This window comes from Xenopus laevis, chromosome 9_10L (assembly GCF_017654675.1).
Source record: "Xenopus laevis strain J_2021 chromosome 9_10L, Xenopus_laevis_v10.1, whole genome shotgun sequence".
Classification (NCBI taxonomy): domain Eukaryota; kingdom Metazoa; phylum Chordata; class Amphibia; order Anura; family Pipidae; genus Xenopus; species Xenopus laevis.
Genome location: NC_054387.1, coordinates 137,560,146 through 137,579,616, shown reverse-complemented (window position 1 = coordinate 137,579,616; position 19,471 = coordinate 137,560,146). Strand labels below are relative to the sequence as shown.

Sequence of the window (19,471 nt, the reverse complement as noted above, 5' to 3'; positions counted from 1 at the left end):
GCTGTAGTGGCAACTCACCTTATTCACCGGCTGGAGTTCTCTGCAGTAGCTTCATTCCCTGTTACCCACAAACTTGATTGTGATCTGGAGTCGTTCTTCATGAATATGTTATCTATGTGTCTGTATGTGTGGCCAATAAGGTGATATATATATATATATATATATATATATATATATATATATATACATATATATATATATATATATATATATATATATATATAATAAGGTAGAAATGACCAGCAACACCGAGTTCTTTGGTGAAAAAATCAAAGTGTATTCATGTAATTTACCTTGCACCCGAGGTAAGCTGCAAAGACGGAGTGCTGCCCATTTGGAATTATAACATATATATATATATATATCTATATATATCTATATCTATCTATCTATCTATCTATCTATCTATCTATCTATCTATCTATCTATCTATCTATCTATCTATATATATGAATAGTCTAATAGTTCTCAGTACCACTGTTTGTCATTTGGGAGTGACTGGCATTTGTCTCATGGGATTATTTAACTTTACACCGCCCTCTGGTCTCTTTCTTCTCTACAATAAGGCGGGTGTCACATTTACTTATCCAAAGAAGGTTTTTAATCCAAATGAAAAGCATTTTGTATGAGGCAAAGCAGCTGGAGTCCTGGGAGGGAGGATTCAATTCCAAAGTGGAGAGCTGCTGAACAAAATGGCTGCAACAAAGAATAAAAAAAGGAAGACTAATTGCAAATTAAAAGCTAAAGGGACGGCCGGAGCTGTTCATGGTTTTACAAAGAGAGCGGCTGAGAGAGTTACATGGCTGGACCAAGACACACACAATAAACACACAATACACACAACATATTTTATTAGACATGTGAGAGAGTTTCATGAGGGCCAGAGGCATGTGGTTTAGGAAATAGGAAGCTACAAGTGTCAGTTAATGGTGGTGATTACTGTCACTTATACAGAACTATGAAGTGCCCATTGCAGAGGGAAATGTTATAAAGCTACAGCTCAGGAGCAGCGAGTGAACCACAAGGAATATGGCGGATCAGTCTGATCAATCTGCTCTCAACTCTATGGTATGCGGGAGACGCTCAGGCCTTGTTTACATGCGATCTCGTTGGTGCCCGTGGTGACGTCACAGGGAGTGCGCAGGCGCTGTTGTGTTCAGGCCGCAGCCCAAGGAACGCGACAGGACTGTGTCAGTCAACAAGGCTGGAGTGGGGTCGGCGGGCTGCGAGGTTGAACCCCTTCTTTCCTGTAGCCACCTGCTCATACTGAAGCCACACATCCCCCAGCGGTGGCCCCAGGAGCCTCCTAATAGGACCCCAGGAGCCAGGGCCACTTCCCTATAGGAACATTCACCTCTCTTTATAAGGGCTCCCCAAACACCAGGCGCTCCCTGTCCGGCCCTAGGAGACCAACTACATCGTGTTCCTCTGCCTCCTCCTGCCCACGAGCCTCGGTCTAAGAAGGGCCCCTGGCTTCTACGTACCTCAGACAAGAGCCGGTCTAAGGGCACATGGGTTCTAGGTACATCAGACAAGAGCCGGTCTAAGGGCCCCTGGGTTCTAGGTACTTCAAACAAGAGCCAGTCTAAGGGTACGTGGGTTCTAGGTACATCATACAACAGCCAGTCTAAGGGTACGTGGGTTCTAGGTACATCATACAACAGCCAGTCTAAGGGCCACTGGGTTCTAGGTACATCAGACAAGAGCCAGTCTAAGGGCCCATGGCTTCTAGGTACCTCAAACAAGAGCCATTCTAAGGGCCCCTGGGTTCTAGGTACATCATACAAGAGCCAGTCTAAGGGCTCCAGAGATAAAGAACCCTACTGAGAGGGTCATTGGGGGCTCCATTTATGGGGTGACTGTAGGCTGAACCCAGAAATCAAGATCCCTTCAATTAGGGGAGACTGTAACCTGTACCCCAGGGGAACAAATTCTTGTAATCTGAGGGAACTCCTGTAGGAACAATTGTACTTTTGTCTTTTCAGCGGTTCCCCACACTACATAGAAATATGGGCCCTAGAAATGTCTGGTGCGACTATATTGTGACCCTGAATCTGGGGGATCCTGCACACTACACCTGGGGGTATTCACCCCATGGGACTTCTTTATAGGGTCAGTGCAAACAAACTTGGCATTGAAGGAATTCCGTCACTAATTCAGGGCTTTCTACTCATGTTCCCTCAGTAACGCAAGACACATTATATTCCAGACGCTCAGTAGGGATTGTGTGTATCATTCTTGGTCAGGGGACATTCTCTTTATATTAGGGGAGCACAGTCATGAAACTGGGGGGTTACATCACTTTATTGCAGCCTTCACAAAGTGGCCCTTCAAAATAACATCTTCCGTAGGACTTTCTCTTACAATTAGGAACCCCCCAGCTGACTGCTCCTTGGGCTTCTGGGACTGGCAGAATTAGGGACAGGTATTGCCATGCCTAGCGGGGAGCCAGGGGCCACAACCTAGGAGGAGCCAGGGACCAAATATTGAGAGCCTTGGGCAGAGAATTTGCTACAGGATGGGCAGAAGACAAGGAGATACAAGGAGGTAAATCTATGTTATGTTAATGTGTCATTATGGGATGTTTATATCATTGTATCATTTCACCTCTTGTGAGTGATTCCCTGCAGCGAGAGACTGATGTGACTGATACCGAGGCTTCTTTCCATAGCTGCTGTGCTTGAAACTTCATCATGTGTCTTTACTGTAGAGACCCTTCCTTTTCTGAGACACTTCTTTTTCTGAGACCCATCCTTCTCTGAGACACTTCCTTCTTTTTCTGAGACCCATCCTTTTTCTGAGACCCATCCTTCCTTCTTTTTCTGAGACCCATCCTTCTCTGAGACCCATCCTTCTCTGAGACCCATCCTTCTCTGAGACCCATCCTTCTCCGAGACCCATCCTTCTCCGAGACCCTTCCTTCTCCGAGACCCTTCCTTCTCCGAGACCCTTCCTTCTCCCAGACCCTTCCTTCTCTCAGACCCTTCCTTCTCTCAGACCCTTCCTTCTCTCAGACCCTTCCTTCCTTCTCTCAGACCCTTCCTACCTTCTCTGAGACCAATCCTTCTCTGAGACCATTCCTTCTCCGATACCCTTCCTTCCTTCTCTCAGACCCTTTCTTCCTTCTCTGAAACCCTTCCTTCCTTCTTTTTCTGAGACCCATCCTTCTCGGAGACCCATCCTTCTCGGAGACCCATCCTTCTCGGAGACCCATCCTTCTCGGAGACCCATCCTTCTCGGAGACCCATCCTTCTCGGAGACCCATCCTTCTCCGAGACCCATCCTTCTCCGAGACCCATCCTTCTCCGAGACCCATCCTTCTCCGAGACCCATCCTTCTCCGAGACCCATCCTTCTCCGAGACCCATCCTTCTCCGAGACCCATCCTTCTCCGAGACCCATCCTTCTCCGAGACCCATCCTTCTCCGAGACCCATCCTTCTCCGAGACCCTTCCTTCTCCGAGACTCTTCCTTCCCTGAGACCCATCTTTCTCTGAGACTCTTCCTTCTCTGAGACCCTTCCTTCCTTCTCTTAGACCCTTCCTTCCTTCTCTGAGACCCTTCTCTATAGCAGCTGTCACTTGCTGTTTATTGGCAAGCCAAATGGGCAAAACACAGAGAGAATGTATAGACTACATATAGACTACATATATTATATAACCCAAGGCCTTACACAAACACAGGCAGCTGTAGACTCTTTGTCCTGCCGGTACATAATCTGGAATGCTGAAGAGGTATGTATGCCTGGCGTACGTCACTGTCTTTGGAACGGGCACTTCCATACACACCTCACAGGCCTCATGCCCAAGTAAAAGTGAAAGCACTTGTGTATTATTAATAGAAGGGCCTGGGTTATCAGCAATGGCTCTTGTGCTCTGGTGAGTCAGACTTGCCGGCTAAGACAAGTGTTGTCCACAGCACAAATTCTTGGCACGTATTCATTATTGTTCCCAGGCCAGCAAGGTAACAGACACGTGGTACTAACATTTGTACTGCCAGGTCTTGTATGTACAGGGTTAACCTTAGTTCATTTAGAGGAATCAATCATAAAAAATGGAAAATATAGCGTTTTCTTCTGTTTATTTCCAGTCAGCAGACAGTACCATATAGGAGCTTACCCAAAAATTCTTCTCTGTTGCCCCAGTGATTTGCTGGCCCTTATAATGCTTTATTTCCCCTATATGCAGGCATTTCTCTAAAGGATTCTGCATGATCTAATGCTTTCTTTTTTAGACTGCAAGCTCTAATGAGCACGACCCTCTTGCTCCTCTATCCCCCAGTATTTCTGTGTTCAATGTAAAGACTGCTATAATATATATATATATATATATATATATATATATATATATATATATATATATATATCTCCATTATCTACTAGGCTTAGCCAGTGGGTAGTGTTTGGGGGACTTTTCTTCAGATATTGGGGATCAGCTAAAATCACGTTTCCCCCTCTAAATTAAATATATGTTTCATAAATGAGAAATTGCTTGATCTAATGCTTTCTGCTTTTGATTGCAAGCTCTAATGAGCAGGACCCTGTAGCTCCTGTATCCACCAGTATTTCTGTGTTTAATGTAAAGGTCCTGCTATTATATTATATGTATACTGTATCTCCATTATCTACTAGGCTTAGCCAATGGGGAGTGTTCGGGGAACTTTCCTTCAGATATTGGGGATCAGCTAAAATCACGTTTCCCCCTCTAAATGAAATAAATGTTCTGTGAATGAGATATTGCTTTGGGCTCATGGTGGTGTGTTTAATGCTCACTGATAACTGTCCGACAAATGAAGTTTGATGGCCAAGCACTATTGACCCATGTGTTTGTCTCCTGGCAGCTGATTTGGCCTGTGCCCTCATGATGAATGGCAGCAACCCCCCAGAGGGCTTCTGCTGCTCCCCCTCACCCAACTGGAAGGAGTTCTGCGAGATCCACGCTCATGCTGCTGCTTTGGACTTTGCCCAGCGTTTTCGGACATTTCTCAGTGAGAACCCGCAGTATGCCATGCCAGGAGCAGAAAGCAGCTTCTCCAGAAGGTTTGCGGAGCATTTTGTGGAGCACTTTCAGACAGAAGTGAACAAGAGCCAAGTTTCTGATGGCCCTTCTCCAACTCGCTGCACTATTGCCCCTTTTACTGGAGTCCAGTCCTCTAATCGGGACTTGTCTGAGACCTGTAGTGACTCTTCCCTGGCTTCCCCAGTAGAGACACAGCCCAGGCAAGACTCCTCTGGTATTACCTCTGGACTCTCAAGCAGCCAGTCCCACAGTTCAGAGGACGTGTCCACATCTTCAACTAGCGCCAAGCCACGGCTGAAGAAAAGGTTCTCTTTACGCAATGTCAGTCGAAGTGTACGGGGCAGTGTGAGGGGCATTCTGCAATGGAAAAGCTCTGCGGAGTCTCCTACTGAGGAGACCACTGGAGCCAACAGAAACTGCAATTCTTCAGCCAGCAGGACCACCGCGGAAAGGTGGACTCATAGATTTGAGAAGTTACGGCTGAGCCGGCCACCCCCCCATAGAACAGAGCTGAGAGATGTGAGGCGGGAAGGGGTCCTGAACTTTGTGCTGGCCGAGGAAGTGAACAGTAGCCGGGCCAGGTGGCAGAAGTGCCGACTGCTTCTGCGCAAGTCTGGGGGAGATCACACAGAAGGTTACCTCTTGGACTTTTACATTCCTCCTAAGGTGAGGCCCCACTCACTTTCCTCTTACCCACACTGCAGATTCACTGTTACCCCCTAGCCCTTCTCTTTGCATATTACTGTGATCATTTTCAACCACTTCATATAGTGCTCTTATATACTCTCTTCACTTTTATTGGCAGAGTATGATATCTGGCAGTCTCTAATTCCCTTTATTAGAATAATATTATATCTGACAGTCTCTAATTCCCTTTATTAGAATAATATATCTGACAGTCTCTAATTCCCTTTATTAGAATAATATATCTGACAGTCTCTAATTCCCTTTATTAGAATATTATAATCTGACATTCTCCAATGCCATTTATTAGCAGAGTATGATATCTGACAGTCTCTAATTCCCTGTATTGGCAGAGTATGATATCTGACAGTCTCTTATTCTCTTTATTAGCAGAGTATGATATTGGGCAGTCTCTAATTCTCTTTATTAACAGAGTATGATATCTGGCAGTCTCTAATTCTCTTTATTAGCAGAGTATGATATCTGACAGTCTCTAATTCTCTTTATTAGCAGAGTATGATATCTGAAAGTCTTTAATTCTCTTTATTAGCAGAGTATGATATCCGACAGTCTCTTATTCTCTTTATTAGCAGGGTATGATGTATGGCAGTCTCTAATTCTCTTTATTAGCAGAGTATGATATCTGACAGTATCTAATTCTCTTTATTAACAGTGTATGATATATTTCAGTCTCTAATAATTCCATTTATTAGCAGAGTATAATATCTGACTTCTTTAATAATTCCCTGTATTAGTGGTGTATGATATCTGACAGTCTCTGGTTATTCCCTTTATTAGCAGAGTATGATATCTGACAGTATCTAATTCTCTTTATTAACAGTGTATGATGTATTTCAGTCTCTACTAATTCATTTTATTAGCAGAGTATGATATCTGGCAGTCTCTAATTCACTTTATTAACAGAGTATGATATCCAACAGTCTTTAATTTTTTTTATTAGCAAAGTATGATATCTGACGGTCTCTAAAGGAGATTTACTTACCGATAAATTCCTTTTGCGTAGGCCCGTACTGTCAGTGCAGGACGTCTGGGGTTAATGTTCTCCCCTCTGGAGGCAGGACAAACAGTAACTCTTTCTTGAGCTCCTCCTCTTCCCGTTCTCCACTTCCTCCCATCAGTTTGTTATAAAGTCTGCGAGTGGAGAACTGATATCTTACTAAGTTACGAAAAAACGCGGCATCCGCAAAATAGGGTGGGATGCTGCACTGACAGTACGGGCCTACGCAAAAGGAATTTATCGGTAAGTAAATCTCCTTTATGCGGTCGGCCCTACCTGTCAGTGCAGGACGTCTGGGGATGTCCCAAAGCCGTCCAAAAATAGGGAGGGAACTATATACATGAAAAACTGAATTAAACTGAATTAGCTGCTTGTAGAACCACTCTGCCGAATTGAGAGTCGGCTTGGTGTTGTAAGTTCAGTCTGTAAAATCTGGAAAAAGTATGCAGCGAAGTCCAGGTTGCAGCTCTGCAAATGCTCTCCGGAGAAACATTGTTGAAAAATGCCCAGGAAGTACCGACCTTCCTTGTAGAATGAGCCTTTGTATGAACAGGAGACGGTTGATTTGCTAGTGAATAAGCTGTATGTATGGTGGACACTATCCATCGAGCAATAGTGCGTTTAGATGCTTTGTTACCTGCATTATGGCCACCATGCAGAACAAAGAGAGACTCTGACTTCCGAATTGATTTGGTCTGAATGACATAATTCTGCAAGGCCCTGACTGGATCGAGGGTATGGAGATTGGAATGATCGTCATGTGCGGAGTCCTGAGAAAAGGCTGGAATAACAATCTCCTGATTGATGTGGAAGGGAGAAATGACTTTCGGCAAAAAAGAGGGTACTGTCCGCAGAACCGCTCTGTCAGCATGAAATATCAACCACGGAGATACACAAGAGAGCGCTGCTATGTCAGAGACTCTTTTGGCAGAACATATAGCAAAAAGAAAAACAGTCTTAAAAGTTAGCAACTTAATGTCCAACAATTCTAGTGGTTCAAAAGGAGGATGCTGGAGACATTTCAGAACTAGATTGAGATCCCAAGGCGGTGTAGGATCGCGTAAGGGAGGACGCAACCTCAACATGGCTTGAAAAAATAACTTGAACTCAGGTAAGAGGGCCCACTGTTGATGGAATAAAGCAGCCAATGCAGAAAGTTGAACTTTGAGAGAAGACACACTGAGGCCTTTGTCAACTCCATCTTGGAGAAACTGCAAAATTTGAGGTGAGGAACAAGATTTCCATTCCAAACACTTGTCAGTGCACCATCAGAAGAAAATGGCCCAGTACCTGTAATAAGCCTTCACCGTAGAAGACTTACGTGCCGCCATTAAGGTCTTCACAACAGATTTGGAAAAACCTTTCAACATCCACATGTGGGAGTCAACATCCATGCAGTGAGATGTAGCTTGTGAATGTCCGGGAACCAGATGGGACCTTGACAAAGAAGGTCCGGCCTGAGAGGCAGAGTGAACGGTGTGCCCACCGCCATACTCATGATGTCGGCAAACCAAGTCCTCCGTGGCCATGCTGGTGCCACCAAGATCGTGGGAACCATCTCTCTGCGTATTTTTGCAAGAAGCCTGGGAATCATCGGAATCGGAGGAAAGGCATAACCTAGGTGAAAAGACCAAGGAGTAGTTAAGGCGTCGACATCCTCCGCGAGAGGATCCTGGACCCTGGAGAAAAACCGTTGGCATTGTGCGTTGTATCGGGATGCCATGATGTCCACACATGGGTTGCCCCATCGATTGACTATTTGTTGAAAAACAAGTTTGTGGAGCATCCATTCCCCCGGATCCAATGTGTTGCGGCTGAGGAAATCCGCCTGCCAATTTTGTATTCCCGGAATGTAGACCGCCGAAATGTGCACCTTGTGGGTTTCCGCCCAGGAAAGAATCCTGGATATCTCCACCATGGCTCTCTTGCTCTTGGTACCGCCCTGGCGGTTGAGGTAGGCTACTGCTGTCCCATTGTCGGACTGGATCCGAACATGGGAGTTTTGTAGGAGGTGTTGCCAAAAGGTAAGTGCATTGAAAATCGCCCGAATCTCTAGGACATTGATATGTAGGGTCTTCTCTTGCTGTGACCAAGTCCCTTGGCAAGATTGAAGTTTCCATTGAGCTCCCCAACCGGAAAGACTGGCATCCGTTGCGATGACTACTGGTTCTGGTGTCTGCCAGAGCTTCCCAGTTAGGACATTGTTTGGTTGAAGCCACCACTGAAGAGTGCGTGTGACTTGAGGAGGCAACAAAATGATCTGGGACAGATCCTGGTGATTCTTGTTCCAGTACTGGAGAAAATGGTTTTGCAACGGTCGAATATGGAAACGAGCAAAGGGAACTGCATCGATGGAAGCTGCCATGAGACCCAGTGATCTCAAGATGTCGTCCGCTGTAGGACATGGTTTGGATAGAAGTTGAAGAATTGAGGCTGATAGCTTCACATACTTGTCCTGAGGTAAGGTTACCTTTTGAGAAATGGAGTTGATCTCCATGCCCAAGAATGTTAGATGACAAGTGGGATGTAAGATGCTCTTGCTGTAGTTGATTATCCAACCGTGATTGGATAATGTGAGAATGCATTTCTGTGTCATGAGCTGGGCTTGATGGTGCGACGTGGCATAAATCAGAATGTCGTCGAGATAGGGAAAGATATGACAACCGGTCGCTCTGATGTTGCCAATCAATGCCCCCAAGACTTTTGAGAAGACCCGGGGGGCTGAGGTGAGCCCGAAGGGCATCGCTCGAAACTGGAAATGTTGCCCTTGAATCATGAACCTGAGAAATTGTTGGTGTTCTTGGTGAATGGGAATATGCAAGTATGCGTCCTGAAGGTCTACTTTGGACAGGAACGCCCCGGCAGGAATAGATGCTGTGATGGACCTCATTGATTCCATCTTGAACCTCTGATAACGAACATGTTTGTTGAGGGGATGGAGGCTGAGTACTGGACGGAAACCCCCATCTTTTTTTGGCACTAAGAAAAGATTGGAGTAATAACCGTGGAATTGTTGTAGAGTTGGAACTGGAACTATCACCTCTTTGTGTAGTAGGTCTTGTATAATGTCGTGAAGGACCATTGCTTTCTTCGAATCTATGGATGTCGAAGAAGGAACAAATCGATGCCGTGGCAGTGTTTGAAATGGAATTTTGTAACCTGATGAAAGGATTTGAAGTACCCACTGGTCTTGGATAGTGAGTTCCCAGACGGAGTGGAATTTTTGAAGGCGACCTCCGACCGGGATAGAATGGTGGTTTGGATTGGAGTCAGGAATCCTGCGTCTTGGCAGGGCCTGATCTCTTGATGTTTCTGGGCTGAGACTGCCAAGATTTGAACTTTTTATTTGATGACTGAGAGGTAGTTGGCCTCTGTCTGTAGGAAGATTTCTGTGAAGAATTCCATGATCTATGATGGTAGTTTCTCTTATGAAAATCTCTTTTGGTTCGATTGCCTTGAGGCAGAAAAACACCTTTACCACCTGTGACATCAGCAATGATTTTTTTGAGTTCAGAACCGAAGAGGTAAGAACCTTCAAACTTGAGAGATGTTAGCTTGTGCTTGGAAGCAGAATCCCCTGCCCACTGTCTCAACCATAAGGCCCTCCTAGCAGTTATGGAGGAGGCTGAAGCTTTGGCTGCGAGTTTAGCAATTTCAAGTGAGGCATCACTGAGAAAGGAGAAGGCAGCTGATATCTTATCTAAATCCAAAGTAGAAGGATCTTTCTTTTTTAAATCTTGACACCAGTAGCGTGCAGTCTTGGCTACTGACAGTGCTGCAGATGCAGGGCGAAATATCGCAGTTGTATTGAGAAAACCTTTCTTGAGTGCGGAGTCCATTTTTTTATCCATGGGATCTTTGAAAGAACCTGCGTCCTCAGTGGGTAAGGTAGTATTTTTTGACAGTCTGACAATAGCTGATTCCACTTTGGGAGACTTGTCCCACACGGATTTGAACTCATCCGCCACTGGGAACTTATTGAAAAATTTTTGAGAAATTGTGGTTCTTTTATCAGGCTCTGCCCATTCGTCCGCAATGGCTTTGGTAATACCCTTGCTCGTGGGGAAAAATCTGGATTTTTTGGATTTATTGCCCAGTACTCTATCTGCTTTAGAAATAGGAGTTTGAGTTTCTGCTATTTCCAAGGTATCACAAATATGTTTAAGGAGTGTTTTGACTTCATCTGGCTGCTTGTTTGCAGAAGGTGAGTTATCTGAAGAAGATGAAGATGCATCAGAATCAGAACTATGAGATTCACTGTCTGAGTGTGATGGTAGTGAAGAACTGGAGATAGAAGAAACTTCTAGCTTCTGCTTCTTAAGTTGTTTACTTTGACCTTTAAGGGCCTGAGAAACTGAAGCCTTAACCTGACCTTGTATCCATTCCATTAATTGGGCTAATTGGTTGGTGTCCTGTGTAGGACTAATAGACTCCTGAGTGATAGGTATATTTTGTTCTTTGCTAGGTGCAGAATTGCTGGCTGAAGGCAGTGAGTGAGCTTGGTCAGCATTTGTAACAATGTTAGGCATAGATTGTGAGCCAGGGTCAGATTGCTGACAATCAGACTCAGAGTCAATAGTGTGCAGCTTGGGCAACTTATCAGGGGAAGGAGATCTGGAGCATTTCCTTTTCCTCACCCTTCTAGAAGATTTATAAGCTTTCTTACTGCGTGTAGAGTGCTTATCAGGAGTCATAGCATGGATCAGGTCTAGGAGATCATCCTGAGCCGCCATAGTAGCTTCTTTGCTGAAAACCACGCTGAAATGCGCACCAGAGTGAATGGCGGCGGAAGTGACGTCAAGCGTTACTTCGCGCCTAACTGACCGTTGCATTATGGGACTTGTAGTCCGGAAATGCGCCTGCGCAAACACGCGACAGCCTGAAAACGGCACCAGTCGGTAAGGGGCTCACAGGGGGAGCGCACGCATAGTAATAGGTCAGCAGGCAAGGGCTCAACGTGAGTAAAACCGGAGCACACAATACAGTTGGGGCTCACTTATGGAGCGCGCCTATATGTGGGGGGCTCAGACATGAAAAACATGCATACTTACTAGGGAAGCGCACATACTGGACGGGCTTAACCCTGGAGCTCACCATAGATCTTCGTTCTGGGCTCAAATTGAGGAGCGCGCAGGGGGCTCACTAACAACAAGCACACAAGAACCTTTTCTTGTTTATTCTATCTTGATAAAATAATAAAAAAATTCTGGAGAGGAGGAAGATATGTCCGCCCCCGAGCAGGACAAACAAAAAACTGATGGGAGGAAGTGGAGAACGGGAAGAGGAGGAGCTCAAGAAAGAGTTACTGTTTGTCCTGCCTCCAGAGGGGAGAACATTAACCCCAGACGTCCTGCACTGACAGGTAGGGCCGACCGCATAATTCTCTTTATCAGCAAAGTATGATATCTGACAGTATCTAATTCTCTTTATTAACAGATGTATTTCAGTCTCTAATAATTCCTTTTATTAGCAGAGTATGATATCTGATAGTCTCTAATTCACTTTATTAACAGAGTATGATGTATGGCAGGCTTTATTTCCCTTTATTAGCAGAGTATGATATCTGGCAGTCTCTAATTCTTTTTATTAGCAGAGTATGATATCTCACAGTCTCTAATTCTCTTTATTAGCAAATTATGATATCTGACAGTATCTAATTCTCTTTATTAACAGAGTATGATGTATGGCAGGCTTTATTTCCCTTTATTAGCAGAGTATGATATCTGACAGTCTCTAATTCTTTTTATTAGCAGAGTATGATATCTGGCAGTCTCTAATTCTCTTTATTAGCAGAGTATGATATCTGACAGTATCTAATTCTCTTTATTAACAGTGTATGATATATTTCAGTCTCTAATAATTCCTTTTATTAGCAGAGTATGATATCTGGCAGTCTCTAATTCTCTTTATTAGCAAATAATGATATCTGACAGTATCTAATTCTCTTTATTAACAGTGTATGATATATTTCAGTCTCTAATAATTACTTTTATTAGCAGAGTATGCTGTATGGCAGTCCCTAATTCCCTTTATTAGCAGAGTATGAAACTGGCAGTCTCTGATTCCATTTATTAACAGAGGATGATATTTGACTTTTCTAATAATTCCCTTTATTAGCAGAGTATAATATCTGACTTCTCTAATAATTCCCTGTATTAGTGGTGTATGATATCTGACAGTCTCTGGTTATTCCCTTTATTAGCAGAGTATGATATCTGATGGCCCCTAAAACTTTAATAAACAAATGTTACCCTGACACTGATCTTGGTGCCCTTGATGTGAGCTTGTGGATGTTTATGTTGCAGTCTAGTAACCTGCACAGCCTTCATATCCTTGTTTATTCCCCTGTAGGCCACAAAGCCAAGGGTCAGCATTCTCTGCTCGTCCATTGTGGATGTCCGGACCACAACGCTGCTGGAGATGCCAGACAAAGAAAACACGTTTGTGCTGAAGGTGAGGGGCTTTTTAAGCTAGTTAGACTTTTTTGGTTTGTGGGTGTGGGTCTATACTAATGCTCCTGCTGTTCCCACAGACGGAGAGTTCCTGTGAGTACATTCTAGAGTCCATGGATGCTCTGCAGATGAAGTCGTGGCTGTCTGACATAGAGGACTGCATGGTGTCTAGGTGAGTTGGGAGCCAAATAGAGAGCATGACTTGTAACTCATTGTACCCCCTGTCTGTGTCTCACCACTGCTTTCCCTCCTGTAGGACCGACCCTGAAACCTCTGGTCTACCTCACATTAACCAATCAGAAAGCAGTCGGGATCTACCTCTTATACCCAGTGAGAGCAGTGAACTTCTCTGCCAAGGTAAGTAGTACAGTGGCACATGTAGAGCTGTAATGAAGCTGCTCCTCACATAGCTTGCAATTTGCTTTATTATCTTTAATGGAGATGTATAGGATAAATGAAAAAACCCTAATTTTGTAGGTAATTATAAGTAATATATGATGTTGCTTTTACATGGTGCTAAACATTAATATTATCTTTAAAAATAGCCCCTTTATTGGAGCTCCCTATAGATCTTCTCTGGTTCAAATGAGGGGTGGGCGTGTCCCTGCCAGAAGCACAGTAGGAGGGGGACAGCCAATCACAGCCCTGCAGTCACACAAGCACAGACAGGCTTCAGTTCCCTATCAGGTCCTGCTAGCTGCTGATTGGTTCCTGTCCTACAGTGCAGTGAGCTGAGTGCACAGCCTGGGAATTCAGGGAGCAGCAAGTGGAAGGGAAGGGAGGGATTATTAAGGTTTTGCAGAAATATTCAATCAATCAGCCTGAAACACTAAATTTTTAAGCACAATTTTTCTATATGTAATGCACTGGTACATTCTTATTTTTTACACAAAATGTCTAATGGTATGTGTAGTTGTGCAGGCTCCTTTCCATAAGTAATTATACCTTTGTCTCCATCTCCAGGAGCTTATGGGGCCCTCTCTGACCTCCCCTTGGCTTCCATCTCCCCCACTTCAGTTTCCATGACACCCTCAAACTTTGACTCCATGGAACGTCTCCCCCCAGAATTGCCACCCAGGGCACCGATTGACGACAATGAGAGGCTGGTGAATCCCATGGGCCCCCCCTTCCCTGACACCCCTGATAATGCAGGTAGGATGTTGGGCTGTACTAAGTGGGTGAAGGGGAGGTTCCCACTAAACTCAGTAACGGGGAGTGTTCACCTGCAGATGATCATGATCCTCATTCACTTTCTCTGCACCTTTTTTATATTTCATCTCAGATCATCCAGTCGCTGTCTGGCTCTTTTTATTTCTTACATGGGGAGAGACAGGGGGTAGTTTGGGAGAAGCAGGGCGATTGTTTCACTTGAATCCTTTTCTAAATCTTTGTGCAGTGCCATTCCTCTTCCAGGGGGACCCAGAAGCTGGGGATGGGGAGCACCCTCTGTGTGAGTATCAGTGGTTTCATGGCACCCTATCAAGACTGAAGGCTGCACAGCTGGTGTTGGCCGGGGGCACTAGCAGCCATGGGGTGTTCCTTGTGCGACAAAGTGAAACACGGCGGGGGGAGTATGTGCTGACTTTTAACTTCCAAGGGAAAGCCAAGGTGAGTCTTCTTCTTATTCACGATGTAGAACCCAACCGTTTTCTCTGCATACAGTCCACTGACCCCCATGTGTTCCCCTCAGCACCTGCGTCTGTCACTCAATGAGGATGGTCAGGTCCGAGTCCAACACCTCTGGTTTCAGACCATCTTCGACATGCTGGAGCACTTCCGTGTTCACCCCATCCCTCTAGAATCTGGGGGCTCAAGTGACGTCACGCTCATCAGTTATGTGGTGTCTTCTCAGCGGCTGCACGGTGAGAATATCCTGCGGGGGCCTCCCAAGTCTTGCCTTAATAGTGCCACCATCAGTGGGATCTGCTGTGAGGTCTAGTGAAACGCACACGTGTGCTTTATATTAGTCGCCCACACACTCTTCCATGTGCATTTCTTTCAGGATCATCACTTAGGCCATACTCAGCTTTTGTCTGCCATGTAATGAACTGTGCTCCAAGCATGAAAGGCCTTCTCCCACCACATATCTCTCCCACAGCACTCGCCTAAACTCTGTGTGAGCCGTACACCCTAACACTTCCAGCTACGGACAAGCAGATAGTGTTTCCCACTAGTGGTTCAATTCCTGTACGGGAAAATGTTAGGACCTCAAGGACAGAGGATTGTGTTTCCCAAAGAGAAGAGGATTTAGTGTTTCCCAAAGGGAAGAGAATTTAGTGTTTCCCAAAGAGAAGGGGATTTAGTGTTTCCTAAAGGGAAGAGGATTTAGTGTTTCCCAAAGAGAAGAGGATTTAGTGTTTCCCAAAAGGAATAGGATTTAGTGTTTTCAAACGGGAAGATGATTTAGTATTTCCCAGAGGGCAGAGGATTTAGTGTTTCCTAAAGGGAAGAGGATTTAGGGTTTCCCAAAGGGAAGAGGATTAAGTGTTTTCCAAAAGTAAGAGGATTTATTGTTTTCAAAAGAAGAAGAAGATTTAGTGTTTCCCAAAGGGAAGAGGATTTAGGGTTTTCAAACGGGAAGAGGATTTAGTATTTCCCAGAGGGAAGAGGATTTAGTGTTTCCCAAAAGGAAGAGGATTTAGTGTTTTCCAAAGAGAATAGGATTTAGTATTTCCCAGAGGGAAGAGGATTTAGTGTTTCCCAAAGAGAAGAGGATTTAGTATTTCCCAGAGGGAAGAGGATTTAGTATTTCCCAGAGGGAAGAGGATTTAGTGTTTCCCAAAGGGAAGAGGATTTAGTATGTCCCAGAGGGAAGAGGATTTAGTGTTTCCCAAAGAGAAGAGGATTTAGTATGTCGCAGAGGGAAGAGGATTTAGTATTTCCCAGAGGGAAGAGGATTTAGTGTTTCCCAAAGGGAAGAGGATTTAGGGTTTCCCAGAGGGAAGAGGATTTAGTGTTTCCCAGAGGGAAGAGGATTTAGGGTTTCCCAAAAGGAAGAGGATTTAGTGTTTTCAAAAGAAGAAGAAGATTTAGTGTTTCCCAAAGGGAAGAGGATTTAGGGTTTCCCAGAGGGAAGAGGATTTAGTGTTTCCCAGAGGGAAGAGGATTTAGTGTTTCCCAAAAGGAAGAGGATTTAGTGTTTTCAAAAGAAGAAGAAGATTTAGTGTTTCCCAAAGGGAAGAGGATTTAGGGTTTTCAACCGGAAGGAGGATTTAGTATTTCCCAGAGGGAAGAGGATTTAGTATTTCCCAGAGGGAAGAGGATTTAGTGTTTCCCAAAGGGAAGAGGATTTAGGGTTTCACAGAGGGAAGAGGATTTAGTGTTTCCCAAAAGGAAGAGGATTTAGTGTTTTCAAAAGAAGAAGATTTAGTGTTTCCCAAAGGGAAGAGGATTTAGGGTTTTCAACCGGAAGGAGGATTTAGTATTTCCCAGAGGGAAGAGGATTTAGGGTTTCCCAAAAGGAAGAGGATTTAGTGTTTTCAAAAGAAGAAGAAGATTTAGTGTTTCCCAAAGGGAAGAGGATTTAGTATTTCCCAGAGGGAAGAGGATTTAGTGTTTCCCTAAGGGAAGAGGATTTAGTGTTTCCCAAAGGGAAGAGGATTTAGTGTTTTCAAAAGGGAAGAGGAATTAGTGTTTCCCAAAGGGAAGAGGATTTAGTGTTTCCCAAATGGATGAGGATTTAGTGTTTCCTGAGGGAATGTAGTGGTTATCCAAAAGGATACGGAATGAATGTTTCCCAATGTTCCCCTCATGGGTGAGGATTTAACATTTGGAATTCACTTGTTCTTCAGACCAGACTCTGCTTAGATCCTATTGGGACTAATACAAAGACCTGTGCTGTATGAGGGGATCTGTAGCAATGAAGCTTTCTTGCCTAATCCTCCACCCCTCTCTTCCCATCACTTGCATTAATCCTCCCATCTTCCTCTCTGATTGGCCCGTCTGTTCTTTGCAGGCCGAGACAGGGCTGATAGTAGAACGACCGTGTGTGAGGTTCCCCACCACATCCCAGACTCACCATCAAATCCCATCTCCATTGGAGCGAATGACTGTATGTAAGTGTCGTTTCCACTCATGCCCCATAAGCAGCTCCGCACAACTCTCCCTCCTGACAGGGGCAGCAGAACTGTCAGTACAAGTGAGAGCAGTGAAAGAGTCAGCCACTCTCCTTAGGGTAGGGGCACACTGGGCCATTCGGGGAGATTTAGTCGCCTGGTGACTAATGGCCTCGTCTTTGTGGTGATTAGTCTCCCCGAACGCCTTCCCTCTTGCGCCGGCTCTAATGAACACGCGCACCAGGAGTCCCATGTGATTCTCAGACTCTCCCCTAATTTGTTTAGTGCACCCTTCACTGCTCTCCATGTAAATCACTGGTGTCTGTCTGGGGTCCTGTATTTGACTTGTTTATTGTGTAACATTATTTGATGTTGTGTTTGTTTTGCAGAGACCCCCAGCAGCCGTAACCCACCCCCGCTCCCTCCTCACCCTTTGTCTCTACATGGGGGTGCTGATGGGACAGCCCAGCCCCCATGGCACCCACTCAGTTCCTCCCCACCAGATGAAGCCACTCCTGAAGCTGCTCAGTATGAAGAGAGAGCAGCCCCCGTGGAGGAGGAGCAAGAAGAAGGTGGAGTTCATGTTCAGCAGCTCCACCCAGGAGGAACCAGCTCAGAGGACATGAGTGATTCCAGCAGTGCAGCCTCCCGGGCACGAGCAGTGAACAACCAGTATTCCTTTGTGTGATTAGTCACAAGTGTGCCACCTGGGCTAGCAGCAGACTTCTTGTGCCCACAGCATGCCACTGAGTGGCCAGGTACAGACACACTAACATGGCCGACGCTACTGAGGCTCCACTAAGGCCAGTAGAAGACTTGACATTGGTTATACACTACATACTACTGTGGATCAGCTTCTCTCTCAGCTCTGTACTGTCATGTGACCAGGCACTTTGTGTCTCTGTGGGAGGGGCATTTGTACTCCGCCCCCGCATATAATACACTACATCCTCAGGGGCGGGTCATTAGCCACTTATGGCAGATAACATTGGTTCCCTCTTCAAGATTGGCATCTGTGTTTATTCTTTCCATGTTGATCCCTTTACAGGTGCCCTTCATGTGCCCAGCCCTGGCCTTTTTATTCAGTGTGTAAGTGTGTGTGTAAGTGTGTGTGTGTGTGTGTGTGTGTGTGTGTGTAAGTGTGTGGGGGTAGACTTTGGGAGATATCTCATGGATGGTGCCATGAGTTGGTGTGTGGGACCAGGCTACAGGCCAAACATCATGTGTTTGGGTGTGTTTACACTTTAGGATGTGTTCGATAGATACAGTGTATATCTATATATATATATATATATACACACACACACCATACAGTGTATAGATCCCCAGACACACACTATATATATATATATTTCTCCATTTCACTTGTCTTTGGGTTTTTTTTTTTATTTATTTTTCTACCATGGCCTATCGAGTGTATGTTCCTTCCTGATTTCATCTTTTGTTTGTAAAACTATATTTACCTTAAAATCTATTGGCTAAATATATCTACATTATTTATTTTACAAATATGTTGGATCGCTTTTAGATAAAAAAAAAAACGAAAGAAAAAAAAAAACAAATGGGAGGGAAACACACCAGTTTTTTTCTTTGAATACAAAAATGTTTTGTTTAACCAGATTAAACCTCTTAACTAAATGCCCCCAATCTTCTCTTCCTTTGTGTACAGAGATCCCAGAATATGTGGCAGGTGCACTTAGATACATTTGTAACAATTTAAGATAAGCAAAGAAACAACTGTAACAATTTAAGATAAGGCGATCGCTTGGGGAAACTGTAAATTACAGCTTAAAGGGAAATTCACCTTCATTAGCAAAACTGTAATAACACATAAAAACCACAAAAATGTGTTCAAACTTTCATAACCTTTTGTAAAATACCCATGGTAATTAGGGGGTGTGGCCCAGGAAAAGGGTGTGGTTAAGAAATATTCACCGCTTTTTGTCCCTCTTTCTATTACCAAAATGTTAGGTGGTATTGTTTATAATCACAAGCTGCTGTGTAGCCACGGGGACTGTACTGGGGACGGGGGTGTAGATAACAGATAAGTACTACTATAGTTTATAATCACAAGCTGCTGTGTAGCCACGGGGACTGTACTGGGGACGGGGGTGTAGATAACAGATAAGTACTACTATAGTTTATAATCACAAGCTGCTGTGTAGCCATGGGGGGCTGTGCTGGGGACGGGGGTGTAGATAACAGATAAGTACTACTATAGTTTATAATCACAAGCTGCTGTGTA

General features: G+C 44.6%; 1 protein-coding gene across 1 annotated transcript; it reads left to right on the top strand.

The window, feature by feature from the left end:
• Positions 1-1,084: 1,084 nt before the first annotated feature.
• sh2b1.L (SH2B adaptor protein 1 L homeolog) lies at positions 1,085-18,864 on the top strand. The gene is made up of 9 exons (XM_018241400.2): positions 1,085-2,547; positions 4,839-5,683; positions 13,071-13,172; positions 13,252-13,343; positions 13,428-13,528; positions 14,135-14,323; positions 14,568-14,779; positions 14,862-15,033; positions 17,616-18,864. The coding sequence occupies exons 2-9, from the start codon at positions 4,859-4,861 to the stop codon at positions 17,912-17,914; spliced, it is 1,992 nt and encodes a 663-aa protein (XP_018096889.1). The 5' UTR covers positions 1,085-2,547; positions 4,839-4,858; the 3' UTR covers positions 17,915-18,864.
• The last annotated feature ends 607 nt before the right edge of the window (positions 18,865-19,471 follow it).